The sequence below is a fragment of the Dipteris shenzhenensis genome, chromosome 28, assembly GCF_047967505.1.
Source record: "Dipteris shenzhenensis isolate YYH24624 ecotype China chromosome 28, Dip_SZ_1.0, whole genome shotgun sequence".
NCBI classification, from domain to species: Eukaryota; Viridiplantae; Streptophyta; class Polypodiopsida; order Gleicheniales; family Dipteridaceae; genus Dipteris; species Dipteris shenzhenensis.
The window spans coordinates 6060357-6087749 of record NC_141623.1 but is presented as its reverse complement, the minus strand read 5'-3'; the positions used below and the strand labels follow the sequence as shown (position 1 = coordinate 6087749).

Below are 27393 nucleotides of genomic sequence, written 5' to 3'. Positions count from 1 at the left end.
GTCCCCCTCCACCTTGACGATTGAAGAGCATCCACTCGTTGACCTTGCCCAATTAACCTCCCATGGCCCATGCATAGCAATGTTGACATTGTTCAAGTCCTCCCCATATCCTCCTAAGCCAAAGATAAGGAGACTTTTCTTGCTATGAGTAACCCAATCTCCCTCCAAGCATTGCTAATATCCTCTTACTATGTAGCCACCTCATACTCCTTCGCATTTTATGCCATGTGCCTCCCACATTCTCCTCCCACTTGTGCCCAAAATGTGCTTCTAAGCAAATTCTCCACCCAAAATGTGCTTCTAAGCAAGAGATCTTTATGTTCCATCTACTACCAGCACGAGTATTGCAATAAGGCATAATCTCTTAATGTTCCATGTTTATGCCTCTGCACATGCTCAAGCACAGATTAGCCTTCCAAATTGCCTTTCTGCTTGCATAACGACTCGCACATACACCACCACATGCATGCTTGCACTCCAAAGCACAATGCACTTCATAATAGTGCTTTTAAGCACAATGACTATCACATGACACGAGGTCATGCCATCTAAGTTACTCAACCACTTGCACTTCATTTCCCATGCATATGACACCATGCCCAGCATTTGACAATGCAAGTCCAATGATGCAAATGCTTCATACACCCCTCCATCACATGTATGTCATTGTTGCACAACCCTAACATACATTGTTGTTTCAGTGTTGCACACGAAATCCATCAATGCATGCCATTGTTATTCCAATGTTTCACATTGCTATATGCCACTATTGCACATAGCATGCATCATAGCATGTTGATTGCCCATGCATCAAAGAGCCTTGATTTTCGAATGATGTTGCTTTCCATTTTGTTATTGCTTACCCTCACATTTGTTTCATTTGCTACATGCAAGAAAACATAACCTTTGTTGCTACCCAAAATGCAAACACTAAAAGCCCATTTTTTTGCCAACAGACGTTCCTGTTGGTGCAAAGATGCAAAGTCCCTGCATCCTAGCCTATCCACATAATGTGAGGGAGTATAACACCAACCAATTCCAAACAATGTAGTGTCTAGGTTCCCTAGTAAGAAGAGGGCTAAGAAATTAAATAGAGAAAGACATGGTACTGTGGTGGAGGATACAAAAGGGGGGTGCCACTAAGGGAATCTTAAGGATGTATGGTATAGCTACACTATTGACCAATTATCGATGGAGGGGAGGAGTACGGAGAAATGGCATGGGCCACCTATAATGCTCATCGAGGATGAGAAGAAGCATCTTTTCGAATGGTGCCTCTAGATATAGTAGTCCAAGTAGACCCACCCCATTCACAAATGGAGTGTAGCTTAGGGGGACGAACAAGCACCCCACATCAACCTTTCATGTGGCAGATTCAAATTATCATGAAACCCTTTTACTATCGTAGGGCGACGGTGGATTGTCCTAGATGTTGTCAAGTCCCACATGATTACCTGCCATCTAACATTTGGGACGTGGATGAGATGGGTGTGCAAGGTTCCCAAGGTAGATTCTGGCAAAGAAACATGCGTATGTGGGTGACCAAGTAAATGTGTGCATGCAATTGGATTGCTTTGGTGGGCTTACCATATAAGAAGGCAAGGCCTAAACAAGACAGATGGCACACAATCTAGTCCCTTGGACCCTACGTAAATGCCTCAACAGGTGTGCATGACACTTGGAAGTTAGAGCCAAATTATATATTTATCACGAGATGAGCATTTTTCACTCTCGTTTCACGCTTCTTGCTCCTCCTCGTTTCACGTATTTATGATTCCATCGTTCCTATTCCATATACTTACCCCCCTCCAGCGTCTTCCTCTTCTCGCTTGCAGCTTGTGCTCTGTGTTTTTCTTTTCTTAGAGCAGCAGAAAACATGACGTCAGACAAAGGCGTCTATACCCCTCTCCCCGAAACTGAATCACAGCGATCGCGAGAAAATCTAATCTCCACGAGTTATAAGTGGACCTCCGTGATTCTACCGTAAGTGCCCCCACTAGTTTCTTACCTCCACGCATTGGTTGTCAAGATGAATCTTATCTTTTGCAACTTCTTATGTTTAGAGAATGGGCAGAACACTACTGATGTTCTATTGTACCATTGCAATCATGCAGATTCCTTTTCCCAGCCTTTGGAGGATTTTTGTATGGGTATGATATTGGGGCGACATCGTCTGCTAGTATATCCATCGAGGTACAACATTCTGCTCGCGTTTAGACTTTTTGCAAGACAGTCACACGCAAAACTGCCGTGCAGGCTGTAGTGAAGCTATACAGAGAGAGAGAGAGAGAGAGAGAGAGAGAGAGAGAGAGAGAGAGAGAAGACTCCGGAACTTTTAGAGACAGTTCTTTATATGAGAATTGAAATTGTGTGTGGAGAGAGAGAGAGAGAGAAACGCTAGCTGTTCATACAAAATGGCAAGGGCCAAATCAGAATGATCAAAAGCTAAAAGCTTGAATGGACTCCTCCAGTAACTCCATCCCCAAACTCCTTCAAGTCCTTGTTGAACTCTTTTGCTTGGAAATGCTTGCTTGGGACAGAGTAAGGATAAATGCTTGTCCTCTTAGGCAGTTGTTTGTTTGTTTGATGAGAATGTGGACCACTTTTTGATTAGCCTTCGTTTATAGTGCTGGCTTTCACCATGTCTAAGTGTGCCCTTCACCTCCAAAGTTCTGACAGAAAGTCTCCTTATAAAGGCCATTGCGTAAATATGGGAGAGACAGAGCATATATCTATACTCTGATCTGCACCCACTGTTGAGAGCTGATGTTGGTGAAGGTGTCATAGTAACTAGTCCCTGCTATGCATGATTGAGTTTATGGATACTAACCTTGTGGTCAACTATCAAGAGGTAAAGCTGCACTGTTTGCTTTTAGGATGGGTTTGGGCATGTACACTAACCTTGTGGTTAAGTATCACAAGATAAAACTGCAGTGTTCGCTTTGTTTTGAGAGGATGTATATTTTTGCCATATTGGCAGACATACAACTCTCGCCTTGCGGAGTTCTTGTTCAAGGTGTGAGCCCGCTGCTATCAAGATGATTCGTCTTATTCTTAGTGGTGTGTTGCCGTATCAGCTCTCTCTTTTTCGCTTAGAAATGCTCGGTTGGGAGAGACTTAAATCCATACACTTGTTTTTATAGGCTGTTGTAGCTTGGATGAAGAGTATCTAGACCACTTTTTGATTAGCATTTTCCATAAGTGAGGCTTGAGGTAGCCTTTGACATGGCTGAGTTTGCGTTCTCCTCCAGAGTTCTGATAGAAGTCCAGCACAGATTTCATATAAAGTGGATGATCACATGTGTGTGGGTGTGAGAGAGCATATGTTGATACTATGGCCTGCACCCACTGTTGGGAGTTGATAACCATGGTAGAGTTGCGAGACAATAACTAGTCCTTGTTATGTATGATGGAGTCTATGATTATTATTTCCCTATCAGCTACTTTTTCTAAGTTTTTTCTAGTTGCTTGTTGGGGAGAGATTATATGCCATTGTGGCTTTATGCCTTGCAAGTTTAAGCTGCCTAGTTATCCCCCTATGCACCTAGATTCTCAGAATTCGGCAAATGATTGCAAAGATAGCCATGCAAATGTGGATATTTTTGGAACAATGAAAGGGGACATAAGGAGCCTGTACAGGGAGGGAAAGCTTGTGGTTGACTCAGTCATCACAGTTTGAATATTCATCGTACTTCAGATCTAGAGGAGAAAACATCTGTGCAGAGGGAACCAGCCTTGCAAAGGATGCTCTAGTGCTCCAGAAAATAATAAACTGAGAGAAGTGTTAGCGCGAGCATGGTGAAAGAGAAGGGCAAGGAGCAGCCAGGCAGAGAGGAAGGCTGTTGGATAAAGGTATGGGAAGCTTGTTGATAAACATAGGGCACCTAACTGATGATAAAGCTTCTCTCGATGAAAGAGATGTTGGAACAAAAGAATATACCCAGGAATCACACAATGCACCAATCAAGATTTTACGTGGTGCGGTCACACCAGCACTAATACGCCGGATCCTATTAGAACTCCGCAGTTAAGCGTGCTTGGGCCAGCATAGTACCGGGATGGGTGACCTCTTGGGAAGCCTAGTGCTGCACCCCTTTTGCCTTCAACGTCAGCAGTCATGCCACGCCTTGATGTCCTTGACCACCGACCTGGCCCAGTGCGCCCAACTGACACCCTCCCGTGCCTCGGCTCCACCCGATGTGCCTCGACCTTCAGTCGTGCCCCCTGGCCCCCGATATCCATGTCGAGCTCTACGTTGGTAACGACCCCCCGAGCACCCGCGTTGGTCCTAAATTCTATCGCGCTCGCGTCGGCCCCACGAGCCCCCGAGCATTGGCGCCGTCTTGACCCCATCGCACCCTGGACCCCCAACACACATGTGCTGCTCCTGAACCCTGTGCTGCCCCCCCCCGAGCTCCCGTCGCACAACTGCGTCATTCTCGAACCCCAATGCTCCCCCAAGCTCTTGCGTCGGACCGGACCCCCGCCGCACGCCTAGCACCCATGTCGTCCCAAACCCCGTTGCGCCCTCGACCCCCAAAGCACTTGTGTCATCCCGAACCCCGTTGCGCCCCCGATGCCCTACGCACCCGCATCTCTCCTGGACCCCGACGTGCCCTCGGTCCCTCGTGCAGACGCGTCGCTTTCAGACCCCGGTGTTGCCCCCCGAGCTGTCGCATTGGTCTCGACCTTGTCGCGCACTTGCGTCGCCCTCGACTCCCGACATGCCCCTGACAACGCTGGCACCCCAGGCTTTTGCATCAGGTCAGGACCCTTGACCCTCGAGCAATCGCGTCGTCTCGAACCCCCTCGCACCCTCGTCACCCCGCCACCCTACGCACCCGAACCCCGTCATGGTGCCACCCCCCCGATCTCCTGACCCAAGCATTATTGAAATAGACACATACATCTATTCTATCTATTAACTACAACCCAAAAAAGAAAAAAACCACGGATAGGTTTTTGACAAGCGGTAGCTTGGAGGAGAAGAGCTTAGGGAATATTGCCATGTGCCACCCTTGGACGCTTGGACTATCACCTTTTTGATTACCACCCTTGGACTATTGGACTTTTACACTTGGACTATCACTACCTCTTGGATTACCACCCTTGGACACTTGGACTTTAACGAATTCATGAACTATTACAAGCTCTTGGACTACCACTGGCTCTTAGACTACCACCCTTGGACTCTTGGACTACAATCAATGCTTGGACTAGCACTCGTGGACTCTTGGGCTACCATATACACACCACACGATATATGCACATGTATACATGCATACAAAAACAACACATGTGCACTTACACATACCCCCCCCCCCACACACACACACAACAACAACACACACACACACATTTTTTTTTTTTTTTTGGTGAAACCAGTAGCTATATTATTAACATGAAATCAATGTACATGGCATTAGACTCCAAAAGGAGCCTAATGGAAAAACTCAAAAACAGTCAGAAAACACTTCAAAAGACTAGTAGCATCCAAGTCCTTTGCAGCATAACTATCATATAATGATTGCTTGAGGGACATTCTGAAGAAGGCATATGCCTGAGGAAACTGTTGTCCCATCCTAGAATGCAATCTCTGTGTCCAAATGGTCCATAGTAGCCAGAAACGAGCCCAGTGAAAGAAAAGGAGGAAAGGAGACATCTGAGATGAGAAGCATCCAAACATCCAAAAGAGTTTCCCGAATCTGATAGAGGGAAATCAAAGCCGCAGCAAATGAGAGACATGAGTGAGCAATACTCGAGAGTGTGGGCAGGACCACAACAAGTGGGGAACTGTCTAGCGGGGATGAGAGCAACGAGGGCATGAAGAGGAAGCAATACGACGTGCTGCCAATTTCACCCCAACGGAAAAAGCTCCCACTATACATCTCCAAAAGAAAAGCCTCTGTTTCAATGGCAATTTGGCTTTCCAAATTTTCTTGAGTTGTAATTGCCACCAAGATAAAGGCCTATCCAAATTCCAAAGAGTGTTGGCATGCTTATCAATCCATGGCGGTGGAAGAAGGAACCTGTAGACCATTGAGGAAGTGAGATTATGCATTGAAAGTGAACAGGTAGCAGGAGATGAGGAAACCAGATTCCAGTCCAGTAGTCTGTCTTGTACAAACAGCGAAGGAACATGAACAAATGGCTGCAACATAATTGTAAGTGTTCTCCAAATGGGTCTATGATGCAGACCCAAGGGGAATGTCCTGCAAGCTTGTGGAAATGAAAGCACATAACCATGTTGATCCACAACATCTCCAACAATTCTTATGCCCAATTTCCTAATATTATATGCTTTAATAGGTGCCTGTAAAGCAAGAGGCGATTCAAACACCTTGCTCCAATGGATGCTTTCCAAGCGAAGAGAATTACCATGATGGGAAGAAGCACCTGACCATTTAGCATAAGAAAGAATTCTCTTCCAATCATGAATAAAAGCAGTAGAAACAGGACAACCAGGAATTTTTTCCTGAAAAGTGGTCATGACTGCTTCCCAGTGATCTGTAATCCAATGCCCATATGAATGGGACGTCATGTTTCCACACATAGCTGCTAACATAATAGCCCATGGATGTTTTTGCATCAGCAATCATAGTGCTCTTTCTTGCTAACATATGAAACTGAAGATTGAGTATGTTCAGTCCCCCATGAGTCTTAGGAGAACAAACAGACTGCATGGGAAGTAATCGCAAAGCCTTTTTGTGAGATTTGCTTTTCCAAAATATCTCCATAGCTTGGGACATATAGGAAGCCAAGTGCCTGATAGACCATGGAAGAAGAGGCAAGTAAAATTGCACATATGCCATAATGATGGACTGCACTATCCGGAGTCGAACATGTAGAGGCCAAGTGGACAAATGCCAGTATTCCAGCTTCTTGTTAATCTTTTGAAGCACCCATTTAAGCTGTTGTTGAGGGGTAATATTCCAGCCAATGGGATACCCTAAATGCCTCACAATGGTATGGGATGAAATAATGTGGCCTGGCCAGAGAAGAGCATGCCAATCAGCTTCTTTCAATGCTAGAAGATTTGACTTCTGAAAGTTAATATGCAGTCCAGCAGCTATGCCAAAATCATTCAGAGTCTGCATCAAATGAGATAGGAAACTTTGAGAATTGTCCTGCTTGTAAAATAAATCGAACCCTGAGGACGATCATTTTGGCAATGAGTTTGTAAATGACTGGCATAAGAGATATGGGCCGCCAATCAGCCATTGTCTCACACAACCTTTTTTTGGGGATCAATTTGACAAGGTCATGTTTCCAAGCAGGAGGAAGAGATCGTTCTGCCCAAGCATGATTGATCATAAGAAGAAGAGTGTTTTTGAGATCACCCCAAAATGCACGGAAGAATTCAACTATCAATCCATCCTAGCCAGGAGAGCTGCCTTTACGTAAGTGACTCAGAGCATCATCCAGTTCATGAAGCATAAAGCGCTGCTCCAATGCATGAGCCTGTTCCTGAGACAGTATAGGCTGAACATGCACAAGAAATTGAGACCTGGCTGCATTCACTTGCATCGAATGATCAGGTTGAAGAGAAAAGAGATGCTGGAAATGATGAGAGCATTGTGATTCCAATTCTGATTTGGAAGTGGTCCAGGTGCCATCATCTTGCCTGATCCTGCAAATATCCTCCTTTCGCCTATCCGCATGCAGGCTTTTAAAGAAAGCTTTGGAGGAGCAGCCTTTATCCAGAAGGGGTTTCATGCGAGCTCGGATTTGCCATTTCTTTAATTTGCGAAGATCATTTTGATGGATGATATGAACAGCATAAGCACAAGAGTCTTGCTCAGAGGAGGTGAGCTGCCTATGAGAGCTGATTGCATCCATTTGTAGCTTGTGAGATTGAGCCCATTTCAGCTTAAGCCTGAAGTTTCCCATGTAACTCCGTCCATAATCTTGAATGACAGCCTGCAAACGATGAGCAAGACTGATCCAAACAAAATCCATGTCCTCCTGAGCATGTAGGAGGAGGGGGCGGACAGCCACTCTCACCATGTTCTGAAATTGTTGATGAAGCAAATAAGCACTATTAACATGGAGGAGGCGACGACCAAAGAAAGGCATATCATCTGTCAATTGTGCTACAGATAATGTCAAGCATACTGGAAAGTGATCAGATAGCAAGAGGGAATGATCAACCCGTAATGCACATGTAAAACTAGCATACTGCTGAGCATGCAACAGATACCATTTGTCAAGTCGAGCCCAGTAATGAGTAAAGGCATTGTGATGGTATGTATAACCCATATCTCTATCCCTTGTTGAGAGCCATAAATCTTCTGCATGCAAGAAAGAAAGCATATCCTCCCAATGTCGAAGCTCAGTGGGGATCATGTGAGAACGATGAGTGGTATTATCTTGGATGGCAGGCGAGTTATTGAAGTCTCCACACAAAAAGGCATTGGACAGCCATGGATATTGTTTGAGAGAGGCCCACATTCGAGCTCTTGTTGCAGAAGTTTGAGAGGCATAAACAGATGCTATTTCATAAAGATCAGCATTATAGGTGCATCTGATCACCATCCATCGACCCTGGGGGTCATTGTAAGTAACCACGGGCTGCATATCATGTTTCACCAGCATGCAGACCCCCGAAAAGTGCATTGTACCAGCATAAAAGATATCATAACCAGCAAAGTGGCCTTGCTGGCAAGCCAAGAAGTGTTGGTTGTGTTCCTGTAAAGAAATTACATCGGGGTGCATTCTATATACATAGTGCCAAAAAAGTCTCCACTTATTGACATTGCAGAGACCTTGAACATTGTATGTAATGCAAGTGATTGAAGTAGACATAGAAGGTATGTACAGCCGAACCAAAAAGCATAGTAAAGATATAAGTTGTCAGGCTTAAGCCATGACATCAACATCCACCTGGCCTCCTGGATCATTAGCTCTATAATCTTCATCATTATCACATACAGGGATGCCCCTCTTTAGTACATCAACCCACAGTTGAGAAGTGAGGCTATCAGCAGGGGTAGAGGCCTGACCAGGGGTGGAAGTGGAGGCATCCCAATGGCGAGATTGTAATGGTCGTGGCTTGAGCGCAAATACCTTTTTGGGTTGCTGCCAAGCACCCTGGGGAGAGGCATGAGATTCTGAAATCTTGCCGTTTCCTTTATCCTTTTGCTTGGCTGAAATCTGAACCACATTTTCTTTGGGAGGGACAGATTTAGATGCCACATCACCCAATTTGCTAGGCATAGCCTTAGGCCCCGGACCATAAGTTGAAGGGGAAGTGTTTTTTGGAGCAATAGCTGTAGGTGGGAGTTGATGCAGAACTGCAGGACATTGTGAGGCTAAGTGACCAAATTTATGACAAATGAAGCATGCACCTGCAAATACGCCCCATTTCAAGTCGAAATATCTTTCACCTAAGGGAACATCCTCCACCTCTACCGCAATGGAGGAGGGGTTGGATGATCTGTATCCCAAAGAACACAAAATTGATTTCGATTACCCGAAGGACGGGGTGGGCATACAACTTGCCCCAAAGTAGCAGCTAGACTTGGTAACTCAGCCCTCATATAATCCGGAAAATCCACTACCTCAACCCATACAGGGCAGTGATGTCGAATGAGACCATGATAATCCTTATTTGGCGACCATGGCATGACATGCACCATTTGTCTGCCATAGAATAAAGGTGACATCTCCAATATTTGCTGAGGATATGAGGCATCCATAAAGTGCACTTCATAAAAACCTCAAGAAGCAAAATATACTCCTTGAACAAAGCAACCTCCCAACAAAGCCTGAACCCACTGAGCCACATCATTTGCTGAAGGTAATTTTCCTGGAAAGAAGATGATAACTGCTTGCTGAGAGAACTTTCGGAGAGGAGCGACCAAAGAGGGCAGCTTCAGCTTATACTTTAGGGCCGGGGGAGGTTTGGCCCACTCCTTCCGGCTATGGTGAAATTCATCTTTGAGCATGTCAAAAACATAGTGAGCATCTATAGAGGCTGCAGTAGAGAAGTCAATTTGCTGTCTTTTGGAATCCCGGGACGAGTCCTTCCGGGAATAGCGCACACACACACACACACACACACACACACGGGCGCACACACATGCAAGTTTGTGCGCAAACATACATAATGTCATACATGCAGATAGATGCACACACATACACACACATGCAGGCGTGCACCGTGCCCGCACACACAGGTGCATACAGATGCGGGCACATACCTTGAACAACACACACCACACATACATAAATAGTTCTCTGCTTATATTATTGATCAATCATGCAATTGATGTAATGCAGCAGCATTGCGTGGGTTCCCTACTTAATAGACAGCCATGTGGAGAACCAATAGAATATTTATTATGCTTTCAAGCAAGAATGAACCATATACAAAATACCCTGCCCAACCGTGCCATGTGGACAGCTTGCTGCTGCCCCACCTTGCACCAAACAGAGGGCTTCACCTGCTGTCCTACTGCTGCTCACCTTCCTTCAGATGCAATGGCCTTCAGTGTCCTCCAGAAGAATCTTTGGGGCAGGGCTAGCTGGACTTCTAGGTAGGCACTCCTTGCGCTTCTCTCTGCTGGAGATCTTCAGACATGAGTGCCACACAATGGTAGACCTTGCTCTTATGCTATGCAGCCTATGGTTAGGCAGAACTATGCTCGCAGGAGGATTGGCTTAGCTGCATAAGATAGGACAACGGGAGATTTTGGCTCGGTCATTTTAATGGGGGAGCTCTACCCAGTTCATGATAAATGTTTTTTTCAAAAAGGTTTGAAGAGTATCACATCTGGAAAATTGAAAATAGCTGGCTCTGCTGGGTATCCTTTTTTCCAAGAATAAATACCACTACTTCAAGAAAGGAGATGTTCTTGTTGGGATGAAATTCCCTTGTAAGTTTTTTTTTTGGCCTAGCCTCACTGGACCTCCTTTTCTGCATTTCACTTTTCCTGTTGTTTTCAGAATGTTCATCGAAGTCCTTATTCATGGGGTTATATTCCAGTCTTATGAAAGTTTATAAATTTATTGGGATCTTGCGACCCTAATACACCAGGCACAATACCTTATTAGTGATAAAATGCCTTCTGTCCAAGAGCGGCGCTACTACTCCAAAACCTTGTTTTTGGTGTGACCCTCTTATTCTTTGCGTCATAGATTGCATGATATTAACTTTTTTCTTCTTCTCTTTCCTACATAGCACCTTTAGTAATCACATTGGAAGCCCTATCTTGTTCTCATTCTTTGTCCGGGTGTTGTAGAAGAAGCTCAGGTCACACTTTCTTTATCACATAATCAATAACGTGAATTAAAAATACTATCTAGGGTAAAATTTAGATAAAATTTTCCACATACACGGAATTGAAAAAACCCATAAAGACATAGGGAGTAGGGTTTAGAAGTAGAGCTTTGGGAACCAATGGGGTACGAATAAACCACCAGGCTGGGTATCTGCTGTATTTCCTATATTAACAGGTGTGCAGATGTGAGAAGGGAACTATCTAAGCATCCTGGATGCTTAAAGCACATTCAACCATGTGAACAATGAGGTGGAGATCAATACAATGATATAATGAAGGTCCTCTAATTGTGACAAGTAGAAGGATTCAAGAAGTTAGTCCCAAAAAAGATCCTGCTAGGGGACTTCAAGCAAGGTTCTCTTCAATGCTCAATCAATTAACCATGAACTGTGTGCAGGAAGCACTTCAGAGAGAGAACCTCATCACAAAGTTCCATAGAGTCTCCTTGCTCAACCCGAACTACCGCCAGGTAAAATAGCAGTTTGCAGGAGAGAGGAAAAGCTCAATGGCAATTTCAGATTTGGGCTTCTAGAACGAAAAGATGAGAATAATTCGATGCTCTTGGGTTTTGGAGACAGCAGGAAGTTTCTTGGAGCAAATGACAATCTAAGGAAGGACTAAGACAGGATGAAACTGGAATTACGAATTTTCGGCGAAGGCAGATAATGTTTGCAGATTGCAATTTGAAGAAATACAGGAGAATCAGCAGCAATTTCTACCAAGGGAAGATGGAGGAGTAATTAGGGCAATGACAGAAGCAGACTAATGACAATGGATAATTTCCTAGGGTCTGAACCCTTTTGTTTTCTTCATGCACTAGGGTTAGAACACAAGGCAATAGAAGCAATTAATTAGAGTGCCTCAACCACTTATGATGCATAACAGTTACTTGAAACAAGACAAAGGGCTAGCAAGTATTATGGCGACTTCCAAGGTTATATGTCAATGCAAGAATATCTTTTGGATCCAAAATTTTAACCTGATATGTGCTTTTACATGCCATCATCTTTTAGTAGCTTTAGGAGTGAGCCAGATGGGAATATACAAAGGAATTTAGGCACACTGAGACCATTTATTGGATGTCCAATTTTTTTATGGTCAAAAGAGTTCTGGAGACCACATTCTTGAACACAAATAAGTAGTGTGTGCACAAAATAGCATCTGGACTATGCCATATTGAAAGAAATATCAAAGCGTATAAAATTGTTGTACCATGAGTGTGTTACGTGTATATCGTCGAAGCAGTTGTCCTTGACAGTAGAGGTGCTCAGCTATAATGCCCTCTTACATAGGGCAAGGGGATGTGAAAACTCAGTGAGATAGGATTTATCAACCCACTTTGCATCCATGGTGTAAGAATTCTTGAAGTTGAGAAGATACTTTTGGGAAGTACGTCTCTGTCTATATAGCACATAACCATAAAATTACTGTGGATGACAGGAAACCTTCTCAAATATGGCCGGCTTGCTGTAGTCTGGCCAGCCCAGATCTGGGCCAGTCGATTCAGTCTGTGCAGGCTAGGTGGCCGACCAGATCGATTCAGGCCTGTAGACGTGAGGGATTGAGAGAGCTGCCATGTGGGCAGCAAATAGGCTGTCAAGTGGGCAGCAAGAGTTAATCCTTTTTGCTATCAAGGTCTTTGTTTTTTGGTTGGGATTTCAAAGCTTAATAAGCACTGGGTTTACCAAAGAGATTTGGGAATCTTTTGATACCCAGATGGCAGCTTATGCTTGGGTACTGATGAGAATACAAGCGTTGCTTTGCTTACTAAGTTATTTTATTTTTACTTTTTACTTTCTATTTCTATTTTTTTAAATGTTTTAATTATATATATATTTTTTCTAACTTTTTATTTTCTCACTTGTCTGAAGTCACTTACAGACTCCCTTCTGTCCTTTGTTCTTTCGCCTGAAGAAATTGATAGAATTAACAGTTTCTGGTCTTGGTTTCATAGGCTTTTGCAGATATTAATAACCGAACCCACCCTGCACCCCCCTTTTTTTTTCTCTCTGTTCTCTCTTTTTCTTTCTCATCTTTCATCTTCTCTATCCATATGCATTTTTCTTTTCTTTCCTTCCTCTGTTTAAGAGAAAAATTTCCCATTTTGTGAGTGCTCAGTGAACCTATGCACTACTGTCTTTTTCTCTGTTTTATAATCTGGACTTGATGTAATATGAACACCTTTGTCTCAGGAATGTTGTTATATTTTACGGATCTTCCTGTGAAAATGTCATGATGGATGGACATTGATCTTTTCTTTTCTGTGTTTTAATGTGAATATGAGCACCACCATCGTCCCAAGAATGTTATGTGTTTTGAATCCTCATGTGATGGTTATTGTATTGTCATGATGGATTGGTTCCCCTGTGATGCAGTCCTCGTCACTCAGCGGAACAGATTGGTATGACCTCTCATCGGTGGAGATTGGGCTTGTAGTAAGTTTGTCTCCACGTCCTTGATACTTGCAAACCTGGACAGGAATTCGGTTACCATTAGACATTGATGCAGTGGCAGTTTCTTCTTCTTTTGGGTTGAGTGGATAAGGCTCGTTTGGTGTTTCACTTTTGCGTTTGTTTGCAATCATGCAGGAGAGTGGGTCACTCTATGGTGCACTCGTTGGGTCTATCTTGGCCTTCAGTATAGCAGATTTTCTAGGTATTTTCTAACCACAATCAAGGGAGGACTTTAGTTTGTACATTTACTAGCTTCAAGGGATGGATTTTGACTTGTGTGAGTTTAAATATTGGTGAGCAGTCTGTTGTCTATATTTCAGATCACAGAACAAATTGTTGGTAAAACGTGCAGGTCGTCGAAGGGAGTTATTAACTGCCTCAGTCCTTTATATGCTTGGAGCAATTGCAATGGCGGGAGCACCTAATTTTGCTGTTCTACTGATTGGAAGATTGGTCTATGGGTTTGGGATTGGTATGGTGAGTTTCCTGGGCAAGGCCTTCTGAGACAACTTTAGCTTTAGTTGAAATGAGATTTGTCTATGTCTAATGGAAGACCAACCCACATTCCTGTTTATGGTCTGCGCTGTGCTATATTCGAAATTGACATGAAGGATTTGATCTATGCTTCCCATAAGATGGTCAGTAGCTGGTTTTAGATTGTTTCCGGTTTGTGCCCTCTGTTAGCGATCTCTGTAAGGATCTTTTGCTGGGATTGCAGATGAGGAGGCTATTGTTGTTTCACCTGTTTAGTTACAGTACAGGACTGCATTTGATCAATCTTTTGTGTTGATTGCTAGCTGTTATGATGGATATGTTTTTCCTGCAGGAAAATGCCAGTATAATTCATTTAGATCAAAATATCACTGATGATGGATATGATCTGCATTGACTTAATTAGTGGCTGTTGCATCATCAATATTCCTGTATAAACTAATGTACGTCTCTTTAAGTGTGAATTTGAGAATCCCAATTCAAGCTCTTCAAAATGTGCAAATTCAGCTCCTTGTCTCGCCTTATTGCTTCAAACGTGTTTAAGTGCTACCTGGAGCATGGATACATTCCTCTTACTGGCTTAAGACCAATCACTGGACATGATCTGGATTTATTGGTGCCTGTTGCTTACAAGCTCTTTTGTAAAGAAGTCTGGCTACAAGCACTTTTAATGATTTAGTCCGTTGCTTGTGTGGCCTTTGTTACCTCTACTAAGCTGGATTGCTTTCATGGATTTTATGTAGGCTTCTCTTTTCTTGCCAATAGGAATTCTTGAAACGTCTATAGAATTCTGTAGAACCATATGCATGACTGCTGCATATTTGTAGCATAACTTGACTACCAACTCGGCCATAGGCCTTTTCTATCTCAAGAACGACATTGGGAGTGAGACTAATTTCCATTGCATAGCCTAGAGTCCTGCTCTGAGGTACCAAGTGGTGTTGGAATGGAACATGGAAAAATCAGAAGATCCACATGCTAAAGTATATTGCGTACAACAGATCTATACTGAAAAATAAAATTTGTGAACGTTTTACATGTGAGCTGCAGTTTTAGGCAATGGTTACTGTTTCTTGAATGGTTTCGGTGTCGGTTTGATGTATTTTGCGTCAGGCGATGCATGGAGCCCCTCTGTATATTGCGGAGACCTGTCCATTGGAGATACGTGGGACACTGATCTCTATGAAAGAGGCTTTCATAGTTCTGGGGATGCTGGTGAGTTTGCCTTGAAATGGATTTTCTTCTAAACGAAAAATCTTCCATTGTTTGCTCAGTATTATTAACTGCTTTCTATTCCTTTGCCAGCTTGGATATCTTGTTGGTTATCTGGCAGTGGACACGGTGGGAGGATGGCGGATCATGTATGGTGTTGGTGCACCCATTGCTGTAATCATGGGAGTTGGCGTATGCTTGCTACCACCATCACCACGCTGGATCTTGCTTTGTGCATGCAAAGGAAAAGGAAGCATGGATGCATCACATGACATTGCTGCAGCAGCAATCCGCAGGTTGAGAGGAAAGGATGTTGATGAAGATTTCGTTGAGAATCAAATAGAGGAAACATTGCAATCTTTGCAATTAGTTCAGGAGGATGTAACCCTTTCAGAAATTTTTAGGGGCAGCAGTCTGAAAGCCCTTACTATTGGTGTTGGCCTTGTCTTATTCCAACAGGTCAGCAGCTTTAAATTTGTTGTTTTATATAAATTTACTGTAATAAAAACAGCAAAAACTTGTGTTTTATTTTTGTAAATTGGAAACCCGAACCCTGATCAACTCATAAATTTCCAGATTACAGGACAACCTAGTGTACTTTATTATGCTGCGACAATTTTCCAGGTATAGAGTGTCCTCATTTTACCATGTTCCATACATTCAAGTGTCTTGCCGGCAGCTGTGCTATTTATAATTTGGTGCTTTTCTTCTTACATTGAAAGTTTATGAAGCACCCCCTTTTTTGCTGTACAGACTGCAGGATTTTCTGCTGCTGCAGATGCTACAAGGGCTTCTGTCATCCTTGGATTCTTTAAGGTAATAAATTGGTCTTGTTTTTGAAAGATATGGTCTCATGACCTATTAGCAACCGTGGTCATTAGGGCTCGGACATATGCAGGACTGTTTTTGGTTTCATCTTTTCATAATAGTTGCGGCTTTCTACACTCTCTTCATTATAGTCTTGATGCTGCAAGCTAGTACGCCTTCTTTCAACTACTGAAGGTGCAATCAAGTGGTTTCAATCAAAGTGTTGAAGATGCAAGCTAACACCCCTTATTTTTGCATAGTGTAACTCTAGGCATGGTGCTCAGCACGCTATTAAATATAGTCTTTGCATGTGTGAAGATCTGTTCCAAATCAAGAATCTCCTCAAGTAGTTCCTCGTTAGATGATGATGACAGCTGGTGAGAGTGCTTTCAACGGAAGCAAGAACAGAAGAGGGAGAGAGAGAAACAGAGAGCCACACAAGTTTTGGTGGGTGCAGAACACCTTAATCTTCGTTTTCATTCATTTATATATGTGTTTGAGTATTGTACATAACCGGGGTAAGGGCACAGTGACCTTTAACCCCCACAACCTCCCACTTAAAGAACAATGTGCCTTTAAGGGAGAACAACCAGGGAGCATACTATCCAATGCCCATCAATACACGACAATACTCAAACCGCTGACTAGGTAGACTCTTCGTCAACATATCTGCAAGGTTATTATCTGTATGAACCTTGACAAGCTCTATGCGCTTGTCCTTAAGTACCTCCCTGATGAAATGGTACCTGACCTCAATGTGTTTGGTCTTTGCATGAAAGATTGGATTCCGTGCTAGGTAAATAGCACTCATAGAATCACTATGCAATGTCGTAGGCCTGTATGAATCCCCAAATCTCCCACTAGCCGATCAAGCCATATAGCCTTCTTGCAACCCTCTGTGGATGCAACATACTCAGCCTCTGTGGTAGACAAAGCAACGCACTTCTGTGCGCGAGACATCCACGACACTGCACCACCTGCAAAGGTGAACACATAACCAAAAGTGGATCTCCTACTATCCACATGCCCTGCATAGTGTGAATCTGTGTATCCAAGTACACACATGTCTCCTCTACCAAAGCAGATGCACATCTCCTTGGTACCCTTCATGTACCTCATGATGCACTTAACTGCCTTCCAATGCCTCTTTCTTGGATTAGCCATATACCGACTAACAACTCCCAGTGCAAATGCAATGTCTGGTCTAGTAGCTATCATAGCATACATAAGACTCCCAACCGTTGATGCATAAGGAACCTTGGCCATCATGGCCCTCTTCTCATCTAATTTGGGACTATATGTATGACTTAGTTTCACATATGGAGGCAATGGAGTACTCACTGCCTTCCCCCCCTCCATATTGAAACACTGCAATACTTTTGTAACATACTCCTTTTGTGAAAGCCAAAGGAGTTTCCTACTCCGATCACGCGTGATGCGCATACCAAGAATATGACGTGCAAGTCCTAAATCCTTCATATCAAAGGCCTCATGCAACTTGGCCTTTAATGCATCTAGCTCATAAGTATTCTTGCTAGCCAATAGCATATCATCCACATGTAGTGCCAGGATTATCGTTAGCCCTTTTAGTGTAGAGGCAGTGATCAATTTCACTCCTTCTAAAACCCTGGGACCGAATGAAAGCATCAAACTTCTGATACCATTCTCTAGGCGCTTGCTTAAGACCATAGAGACTCTTCTTCAGCTTGCAAACTAAATGCTCTTTGCCCTTTTCTTTAAAGCCTTCCGGCTGCACCTGCCACTAGTCCAAGCATGCATCTAAGTGTGGTCATCTTTAAAACCGGAGAGAATATCTCATCAAAGTCCACACCCTTCTCTTGCTTGAACCCTTTAGTAACCAAACGGGCGTTGTACCTAGGCACATCATCACCTGTGACCATCTTGTAGACCCATTTACATGGCAATGCTTTCTTTCCATGTGGCAAAGAAACCAAGTCCCAAGTCTTATTCTTCATAAGTGAATTCATCTCTGATTGCATAGCATACTCCCACTTGCGCTGATCCTCACGCATCATAGCCTCTCTGTAGCAAGAAGGCTCCCCGCAATCAGTAAGCATCACATAGTCTACCCCTGGAACAAACCTATCAGGCGGTCTAGACACTCTAGATGATCTTCTCAAGGATATGTCAGCTTGCTGTCCCACCTGCATATCAGCCACATTTGGCTCATCATTTCCACCAATAGATGATCCATCATCTACCCTTGAATGTATACCTGTCGGAGTACTTGGTGGTACCATTTCTTGCACATTTGGTGCATGGACAGCTTGCTGTCTATCAACATATGCAGGTGGATTCACATCCTGGAAAGTGACTCTCCTCATTTCCATATCCCTCATGGGTGCCTTATGCATCTTCTTCTCATTGAAGACTACATCATGGCTGCGTATGATCTTCTTTGCTTCTGGATCTTAGAGACGATAGCCCATCTCTCCACTTTCACCATAACCCAGAAAGGTGCATTTCCTAGACTTAGGATCTAGCTTCTTTCGAAGCTCTTTTGGCACATGTGCATATGCCTCACATCCAAATATACGCAAATGAGAGTAAGAGGGCTTCTTGCCACTCCATGCCTCTTCAGGAATACCACCATCCAAACTCTTGCTAGGTGATCTATTGATTACATGCACTGCAGTCTTCATTGCCTCAGCCCAAAAACCACCAGAAAGACTTGCATTGGAAAGCATGCATTGCAACCTTTCTTGAATGGTACGGTTCATCTTTTTTGCAATTGGATTTTTCTCTGGAGTACGAGGGGATGTGAGCTCCCTCTTAATCCCACGTGTATCACAAAAATGCTGAAAGTCATTAGAGAGATACTCTCCACCATTGTCAGTCCGTAGGCATTTAAGCGTTCCACCTGACTGATTCTCAACCAAGGCGAGCCATTTCTGAAATACCTGGAACACATAACTCTTTCGAGCTATAGCATAAGCCCACACTTTCCTAGTTGCATCATCAATGAATGTCACATAGTATTCAGCCCTGCCTAATGACCGTGTAGGCATGGGACCACATACGTCTGAATGCACCAAATCAAGCTTTTCAAACTCTTTCTTTCCCCTTCTTTTATGGGCTGATTTAGTCTGCTTCCCATAGAGACAGTGCTCACAAAATTCAAAATCAGAGAAACTCAAATGCGGTACATAACCCAAACGGCATAAGAGTTTCATTACATTTTAGCTCATGTCCCCCAACCTGCAATGCCACAAAGAAGTACTTGGCTGCTCGGTTATTGCAACAACATGATCAAACACCCCTGATACATGTAAGGAATACAAAGTCCCACACTTGGCACCCCTGGACAAAAGCATAGAGCCCTTCTGAATTTTCCAACTCTGAAAGCCAAAAGTGGTGTGAAAACTAGCATCATCTAGCTGACCCAGTGAAATAAGACTCTTGGTCAACTTAGGCACATGTCTCACATGTTTCAAAACAAATGCAGACCCTTTTGCAAAAGAAAACTTTATGTCACCTACTCTCACTATGTCACATGCATAGTCATTTCCAAGATGCACACAACCTGTCTTTCCACTGTCATAAGTGGAGAACCATTCCCTATGGGGAGTAACATGGAATGAAGCACCAGAATCCAAAATTCAATCCTGGGAATATGCATCATCTGAAGTAGTAAGCAACTTTGCAGATAAACTAGATATGAAGAGAATGTTATTGTCACTATCATGTGTGACTGCATTGATCTCCTCGATCTTCACTTTTCCTTCGTCCTCCCTTGGACTCTCTTCTTTCTTATTTGCATCCCAATTTACATTATTTTTCTTATCCTTTTGCTCTCTTTTCAGCTTGTAGTAATCCTTTTTCATATGGCCCTTCTTGCCACAGTGGTAACACTCAATGTTTCGCGCCCTGGATTTGCTACGAGACTTTCCTCTTTCTTGGGACTTCCCCCTGAACTGTGATCTGCCCCTTTGCACATTTAAGGTTGCATCCTGCTTGTTGCCGTCCATAGACTTCTGTCTAATCTCCTCGGCCAACAAGCTACCCACAACATCATCGAATTTCAGTACTCCACCAAGTGCAGAGTTACTGAGAGCTATACGGAAGGTATCCCATGAGGATGGCAATGAACATAAGAGAAATATTGCCTTAGTCTCTGCATCAAAATTCATCTTTTGAGCCTGAAGCCGGCTGAAAATAATATTGAATTCATTCAAGTGAGAAGCAATGGAGACCCCTTCCTTCATCTGCAGCCCAAACAACCTCTTCATGAGGTAAACTTGTTTCTTCCACAAATCTTTCGTAGTCTGCTCATTTACTACTGTGAAATAAACTGACTCTGCAAGATGAAGTCTAATAGTAGACTTTGCTAATGCATCCAACTCATTCAAATCATCCTCAGACATATTTGCAGGCTTAGCTTCAATTCCTGCCAAGGGTTTAATCTGCTTCTTTTGAATAAGTACATCCCTTATCTGTTCTTTCCACAAAGAAAAGTTTGTTCCATCAAACTTTTTAATGTTGAAAAACTCCTTTTCATACATGGAAGAGGATGCCATGATGCAAATAAAGCAAAATTCCAAATGCTAGTGCCTGCAAGAGAGAATTACACCAAATATTAGGTGCATCCAAATGTGTATGCCACAATAGAGTGAAATATCACCAAAACTCAAAGCTCAAAGCATGAAAAGATACAGCTGACTCGTGTGCATGTACTATGCATCCATATGAGCAAATGTGGCCTGAAAGAAAATGCCAACTGCAATGGCAATCCAAAATGCCAATAAGTGTCAAATGGCTCGAGCATAAACACCGTCCATGGGCATATGTATCAATAATATCTCATCCAAGAGAGCATAACACGATCAGTGCATCACCTGCAATGTGTCAAAGCTGTCCCTCAGTATAAAATAGCATCCATGTGCAAAGCGTCCATAAAAATAGCATCCCACAAGGCAATCTGGGCCTATCAGCGCATCCAATAAGGATCGCAATGCTTCCAAATGGCCTATAAATCATCCACTGCAACCCAATGCACACCACGAATGAGTGCACACGGCTCAAACTGCAACCAGAGTGATTTGCATAAGGTATGCTCAAGAAATCATGGTCCCATGGCAATGAACGCTACTGAAAATAGAGCTTGAGATGCCTCAAAACATGGGCGCCATTGCATAATCGGACTCAGCAAGAAAATCTGCAAATGTCTCTCTTCTGCTGGAACTCCAAAATCCCAACCGATGAGTGAGAAATGGGAGTCAACACTTATCCACTGCCATGTGGCATAAATTTAAGGTTTCAAAACCTTAGAATGAAAAAATGCATAACAGAGAGACGAAATCCAATACACAGAGATCTATAACTCTGAAAATACTCCACCGAATCGCGCAAGAACTGACAGGTAGGGGTTTCTAGGCGTCCGAAACCGTGGTCTCAATCACTGGGTCCAACACACGGACTAAAAAACGTTTTTGAAAACAGAACTATTTGTAAACTCCACCGGAACTGAGAGATCTGCAAATGGTTGCTCCAAACTTGAGTTCTAACACTCGGGCATAAAAACGTAGAAACTGACACAGTGAGTCAGAAAATTAATGAAATGATCCCAGATTCAAGAATAAAGATGTTTCCAAGCTCTTAAAGTGAAATGGACACCAAAATCAAGCAATAGTTGCCTCTACAAGTCAATACGGAGTCTCTGTCGTCGAACGGAATAGGGAAAAGCTTAAAAAATGACTTTTTCTTTGAAAACACTTAACAGGGTCTCAAAACCACTTCGCGAAACCAAAGTGACTTTTCCAAAGGTTCCTCCAAGGTCTCTGCACTCTCGGATGCAAGTAAAGTTACCCACAAAGCTTCCCACAGAGCTTCTCCTTCCTCCCACAGAGCTGTTGAGCTTCCAGGCATTCACGCACGCTCAGCTAGATCACCTGGCTCTGATACCAGTTGAGAGTGCTTTCAACGAAAGCAAGAACGGAAGAGGGAGAGAGAGAAACAGAGAGCCACATAAGTTTTGGTGGGTGCAGAACACCCTAATCTTCGTTTTCATTCATTTATATATGTGTTTGAGTATTGTACATAACCGAGATAAAGGCACAGTGACCTTTAACCCCCACAGGTGGAAAGTGTTAACCTCATGTGGACGCATTTCCTGATGACAAGGATTGCTATTCTTCACCATACAATTTGAATATCACAGATAGTTTGCCATCCAAAGAACTATTTTCAATGTCTTTTGACATTGAGATGAAATTAATTTTTCCTATTGTGCCAGCACATAAATCTTATCTCAAAGTTTGCATTGGTATTGTTAAGATCATTTAACAGTCAAGATAGTGGGTTTCTTAGAGTTTGCCGAAGCAAGCTCATCCCTCTGCTTGGAGGGGAATATAACATTATTCTTTTACTGAACATCCACTCAATTGCAAACTTTGCTGCTTGCTCTTAAAGTAGAGCCAAATTTGCAGTTCTCCCCATTAAATGGTATTATGGAAAGAGCGGTGTTGAAAAAGGTGTAGCAATTAGTGACCTTAAGGATGATGCTCCATTTTTATGTGCAACTATTGCTGGGGATCCCCTATCTTAATCTTACTTTGCTGGAATAAACTCACCTTTGCAATGAAACAGCGTGACATATAAGGCTAGGAAAACTGCTTATTTATGATTAATCCACTAGAACTCCGGGGGGTAGGCTTTTAGGGTCACCTATGTTTGTCATATCTTGCAAAGAATATAAGCTTGCTTCAGAAAAATAATTGTAGACTTTGGGTCTATAGGGGAAACTTGCATGAATGGAATTGAGATGTGCAAGCCATCATCAAGGCATTGTCCAACCACGAGTGTCAGCAAGATTTGAGTCTATCAAAGAGATTCTCTCGCATTCTGAAATTATAAAAATGTCAATGTTGTTAGTGAAGTGGTGCACCAGATTCAGCATGTGTACATGAATAGGCTAGGTGTAGACATCAAACACTAGCATAGATATTTAGACACACATGGTGACGTGGAAGTAGGCTAGATTGGGCAAAATGTTTTCAGCAAGTGTAGCATTTAGTTGTCAATTTGGATCCACTCCCAGTAGTGGCAGAAGAACATTGTGGTCAAGCCATCTTCTTTGGGGCTGGCATTTTTGCATCGAGAGGGCCTTTAGGTCATAGTGTGTGTGTGTGTGTGTTGTAGAGGAGTGTGTGTGTGTGTTACAGAATGTGCATCTCCTCATCTGTAAAGGGTGCCTCCAATTGCCTCATTACGTACGGGTGACCACTAGAAAGAAAGAAAGAAAGAAAGAAAGTCTATTAAAGTCCACTAGAGACCAAAAGATCTATGGTACATCAAGAAACCGTCTAGTACATCTGCTTTAGGGAGGGCACATGGCAGCTCCCAAGGAGTGCAAAAAGCAACCCACATTATTTAGAGTACCTACATGATAGTATGAAAGAGTAAACAGCTATCAGTTTAAGAATGAGAGTCTTGGTTTTGATTTGAACTCTCTGATTAGTGCTATGCCTTCATGGTAAACTGCCCATTTTCCATCCTTTCTGGCAGCCCTGACTTTAGCTAATTCAGTTGCCTTAATCTTAAGTTGAGCTTGTGTAAGCTCCTCTGCTATCCATACTTTGGTGCCCTTCAACTTGTAAGATTGTCGAAGAAGCTTGATCCGCATATCTTTTGACTTCAGTGTAAGGATTGCATGACATTTATAGTGCAAAATAGAAGCTAGCCTGGAGTCGCCATCCTACTCCTCCTCCTCATCTACCCATTCAATGTTGGGCAAGCTTTCTTTGATCTTTGTCAATATCTCACTATATGTGTCCTCCTCTTTGTACCAATCTTGTGGGAGTCCCCCTATTCTAATCTTCAGCGCATTATCACATCTAGCTTTGTGTTCTTTTGAATATCAGACTTACTTGCTTTGGTGTCCACTTCCACAATCACTTCCTTCTTAGCAGTTTGTACTTTAGTGTGAACAAGATCTTTGACTCTAGAGACTAGCTGCGGGGTAGGGGGGGAATCCTTACAAGATTTTACAGCCTCATCAATTACTGCCTGCTTACCAGGCCCTTCCAGAATGTGAAGTTGATCCTTTACTTCTGCCAGTTCCAATCATAGCTCTCTCACTGCCAGCTGTAGAGAAAAAATCTGATCTTGTTGCCCAAGGATGGGTCGTTTTGAGCCTTCTTGTTGGTAATTCCGTGCATATGGAGAGGGTGTCATGGCTGCAATTGTAGAGGAGTGTGGGCCCATGGGTGTCTCCTCCTTTTCCTAGAACAACTATCATTACAAACTGGTGGTGATGTGCATAGTCTCATGTGGGTGTCAGTGGAGCTGCCCTAAATCTTGTCCTTCTGAAACTTTGGATCGTTGAAGTCTCCCCATAATCCAAGAGTCCAGTCGGGAAGACAGTTTATAAGGTGGTCTCAAAAGGGCATTCTTACAGCACTCAAGTGTGTACATATTCAAGATCCCAATCATGAGATCTCCAATACGAAGTCCCATTCATATAGCCCGACCTCCTATCAGGTTAATCTAATGGAGTTGCGGATCCCACCGCTCCATTTACAGTAACGGACAGGCTCTCATGATTTGCCTTGGAAGGAGGCAGTTGTATTGACATATATCAGTATCCAAAAATATATGCTCTTGCAACATCGAAATGTCCATTGGATGCCCAACAAGGCATCTTTGCAACTCCTATCGCAGGATCAATTGTTGTGGTGGCTGAAATGCGGAGTCATGGAATGAGGCAATAAAAACTATTAATCCCTTACGAATCACAGGCGATGGCACTAAGATGAACCTCCCAGCCTAATCTCTGTGTCAGCAAGCTCAGGAGATATTTCGCACGTTAAAGCTCTTGCATGCTAATCCACAAAGCCCACAAATCCCTAGATGGATCTAGTCTGCCACATGCCATCATTCTAGGGTATGTCTTAATATCATTTACCTCCCTCTTGGGATCACATTTAATTCATTTGCCCCTGGGCACATTTACACATTTAATGCATTTAAGACCCATAGCCTTAGACCAATCTAGTCCGTGCCATGCAGAGTCATGGAATAAAAACCATTAATCCCAATCTTATTTTCGAATCACAGGTGATGGCACTAAGACGAACCTCCCAGCCTAATCTCTGTGTCAGCAAGCTCACGAGATATTTCACACGTTAAGGCTCTTGCATGCTAATCCACAAAGCCCACAAATCCCTAGATGGATCTAGTCTGCCACATGTCATCATTCTAGGGTACGTCTTATTTAATGCATTTAAGACCCATAGCCTTAGACCAATCTAGTCTAATCTCTGTGTCAGCAAGCTCACAAGATATTTCACACATTAAGGCTCTTGCATGTTAATCCACAAAGCCCACAAATCCCTAGATGGATCTAGTCTTACACATGCCATCATTCTAGGGTACCTCTTAAATGCATCATTTACCCCCCTCTTCGGATCACATTTAATTCATTTGCCCCCATGCACATTTATACATTTAATGCATTTAAGACCCATATCCTTAGACCCATCTAGTCCGTACCATGTCACCCTCATCAAGGACCTTGACATTGATTCCTTAGACCATTTGCATGAAATGCTAATACAACAATTGGTCTTCTAAAGGAAAATGTCCACTGATCCCTTTGAGGTCGTGCTATCTCAGCTTGAGCATAACATGGAATCTATACTCATTCCATAGGAGTGGAAAATAGAGCCCTCGCGGAGTTGGGAAGTATCTAAACTACTAACCTTGGCTGGCAGCTTAGGTGGTTAGTAATCCCAATCTTTCTGGCGCCACGATAGAATCGTCGTTGGTGACACACCGAATGTGTAAGTCCAAGTTAAGAAATTTGTGTACGGGACACCCAACTAAGTAGCCATTGCCTGTAGGGGGCAATAATATCAACCGGACTTGGGATGAGAAGCCTCCAGCTCAATGCAAACAACGGTCTCCCAGTGTGGAAGGCATATCAAATGACCAAGTGACCTCACACTTGGCTTTCTTGTCATGTAGAACCCATAAAGCGCCCAAAAGGGACCAACCATTGCCCAACGAAGGATACCAGCTGGTTTTGAACATTCAATTAAAAACCTCCAGAGTCCAATCCTCATCACCCATTGCAGTGAAGAGAAAATCCCAGTTCCAGTATTGCTTGCTGCCAATGTTGCCTAGTAAACCACTCTTCCTAGAGTGATTGTAGATCACTATAAGCTCCAATTGATTTGGGTATTTGGGAGGACATCCATGAAATTCCAAGGCCTAACTCACTAGAAATCCTCAAAGAGTGGGTTCAAGAGGTGTGGAGTAAGAGTGGAATTCGAAAAGAGTGGGACCATGAGGGCGGATAAAGGGAGCGCGTACAACAAACCCCCACCCTAGAAAGAGGGGTAAGAATAAAGGGGGCGGGGGGGAGCTTGAGGGCAGCGGTGGTAGGAGAGTTCAAGAGGGTGTGTGGCGTTAGGGGGGATAGGGAGGAAAATTTTATTTCTTTTTTGGGGGGGGGGGGCGGGAGGAAGGATGGGAGGAAAGGCAGAAGAAAAGAGAGAAAGTTTATCAACGTCTTCACAGATTGAAGGGTGAAGGAAACCAGATACAATGAAACCTTAAGGAGTGGGGCCACTAAAGTAGGGCATCCACACCCAAGGTTGGTGTCTGAGATGAGAAAATAAATACACCATGTTGACATTGCGGAAGGGTACCCAAATGCAAAGGACAAGAACAAGATACTTCTGTGGCCATTGGCCATCCTATCAGCTAGCCATTTGAGTGATGGGATGAACCATGTGTGCTATCTGTGGTACTAACTCCACCAGTTGGCTGAGGATAGACAAGCTGATCTCAAGTGGCAGTCGCTCTGGATTTGGTGAGGGTTGGCATTGTTGAGGAAGGAAATTGGTAATGGAACGTTGGTGTTGCTCAATATGATCAGCCTGTCAGCCCTCCCTCCTTTGTAGTCTCAGAGAGGTAGCTCGTTGTCTAATGAGCCAACCTGGACAGTCCCCATATTCTGCCCAAAAAGCAATCTAAACAGGTTCCTAAAATGCACACTGTTTGCTGCCCTGTTTTTCTGCTGGCAGAGGTTTCTGTGTGCAACCCTAATCTGCTGACAAGTGCACCGTTGCAGATCAGCCTACCCTCACCTCCTTACAGATGCACTGCCATGAAGTCCTCATATG

The 27393-nt window shown here is 43.4% G+C and overlaps 1 protein-coding gene and 1 pseudogene across 1 annotated transcript in view; both read left to right on the top strand.

The window, feature by feature from the left end:
• The first annotated feature begins 1638 nt into the window (after positions 1-1638).
• Positions 1639-27393, top strand: part of LOC147883095 (D-xylose-proton symporter-like 3, chloroplastic) — a 44702-nt gene continuing 18947 nt past the window's right edge. The window contains exons 1-9 of the mRNA XM_087399362.1: positions 1639-1983; positions 2115-2193; positions 13658-13717; positions 13871-13937; positions 14088-14212; positions 15341-15442; positions 15533-15898; positions 16016-16063; positions 16193-16255. Of these exons, the coding sequence (XP_087255488.1) occupies positions 1877-1983; positions 2115-2193; positions 13658-13717; positions 13871-13937; positions 14088-14212; positions 15341-15442; positions 15533-15898; positions 16016-16063; positions 16193-16255 (1017 nt within the window). The 5' untranslated portion in view covers positions 1639-1876. The remainder of the gene's footprint in view (positions 1984-2114; positions 2194-13657; positions 13718-13870; positions 13938-14087; positions 14213-15340; positions 15443-15532; positions 15899-16015; positions 16064-16192; positions 16256-27393) is intronic.
• LOC147883096 (5S ribosomal RNA) lies at positions 3977-4094 on the top strand (annotated as a pseudogene).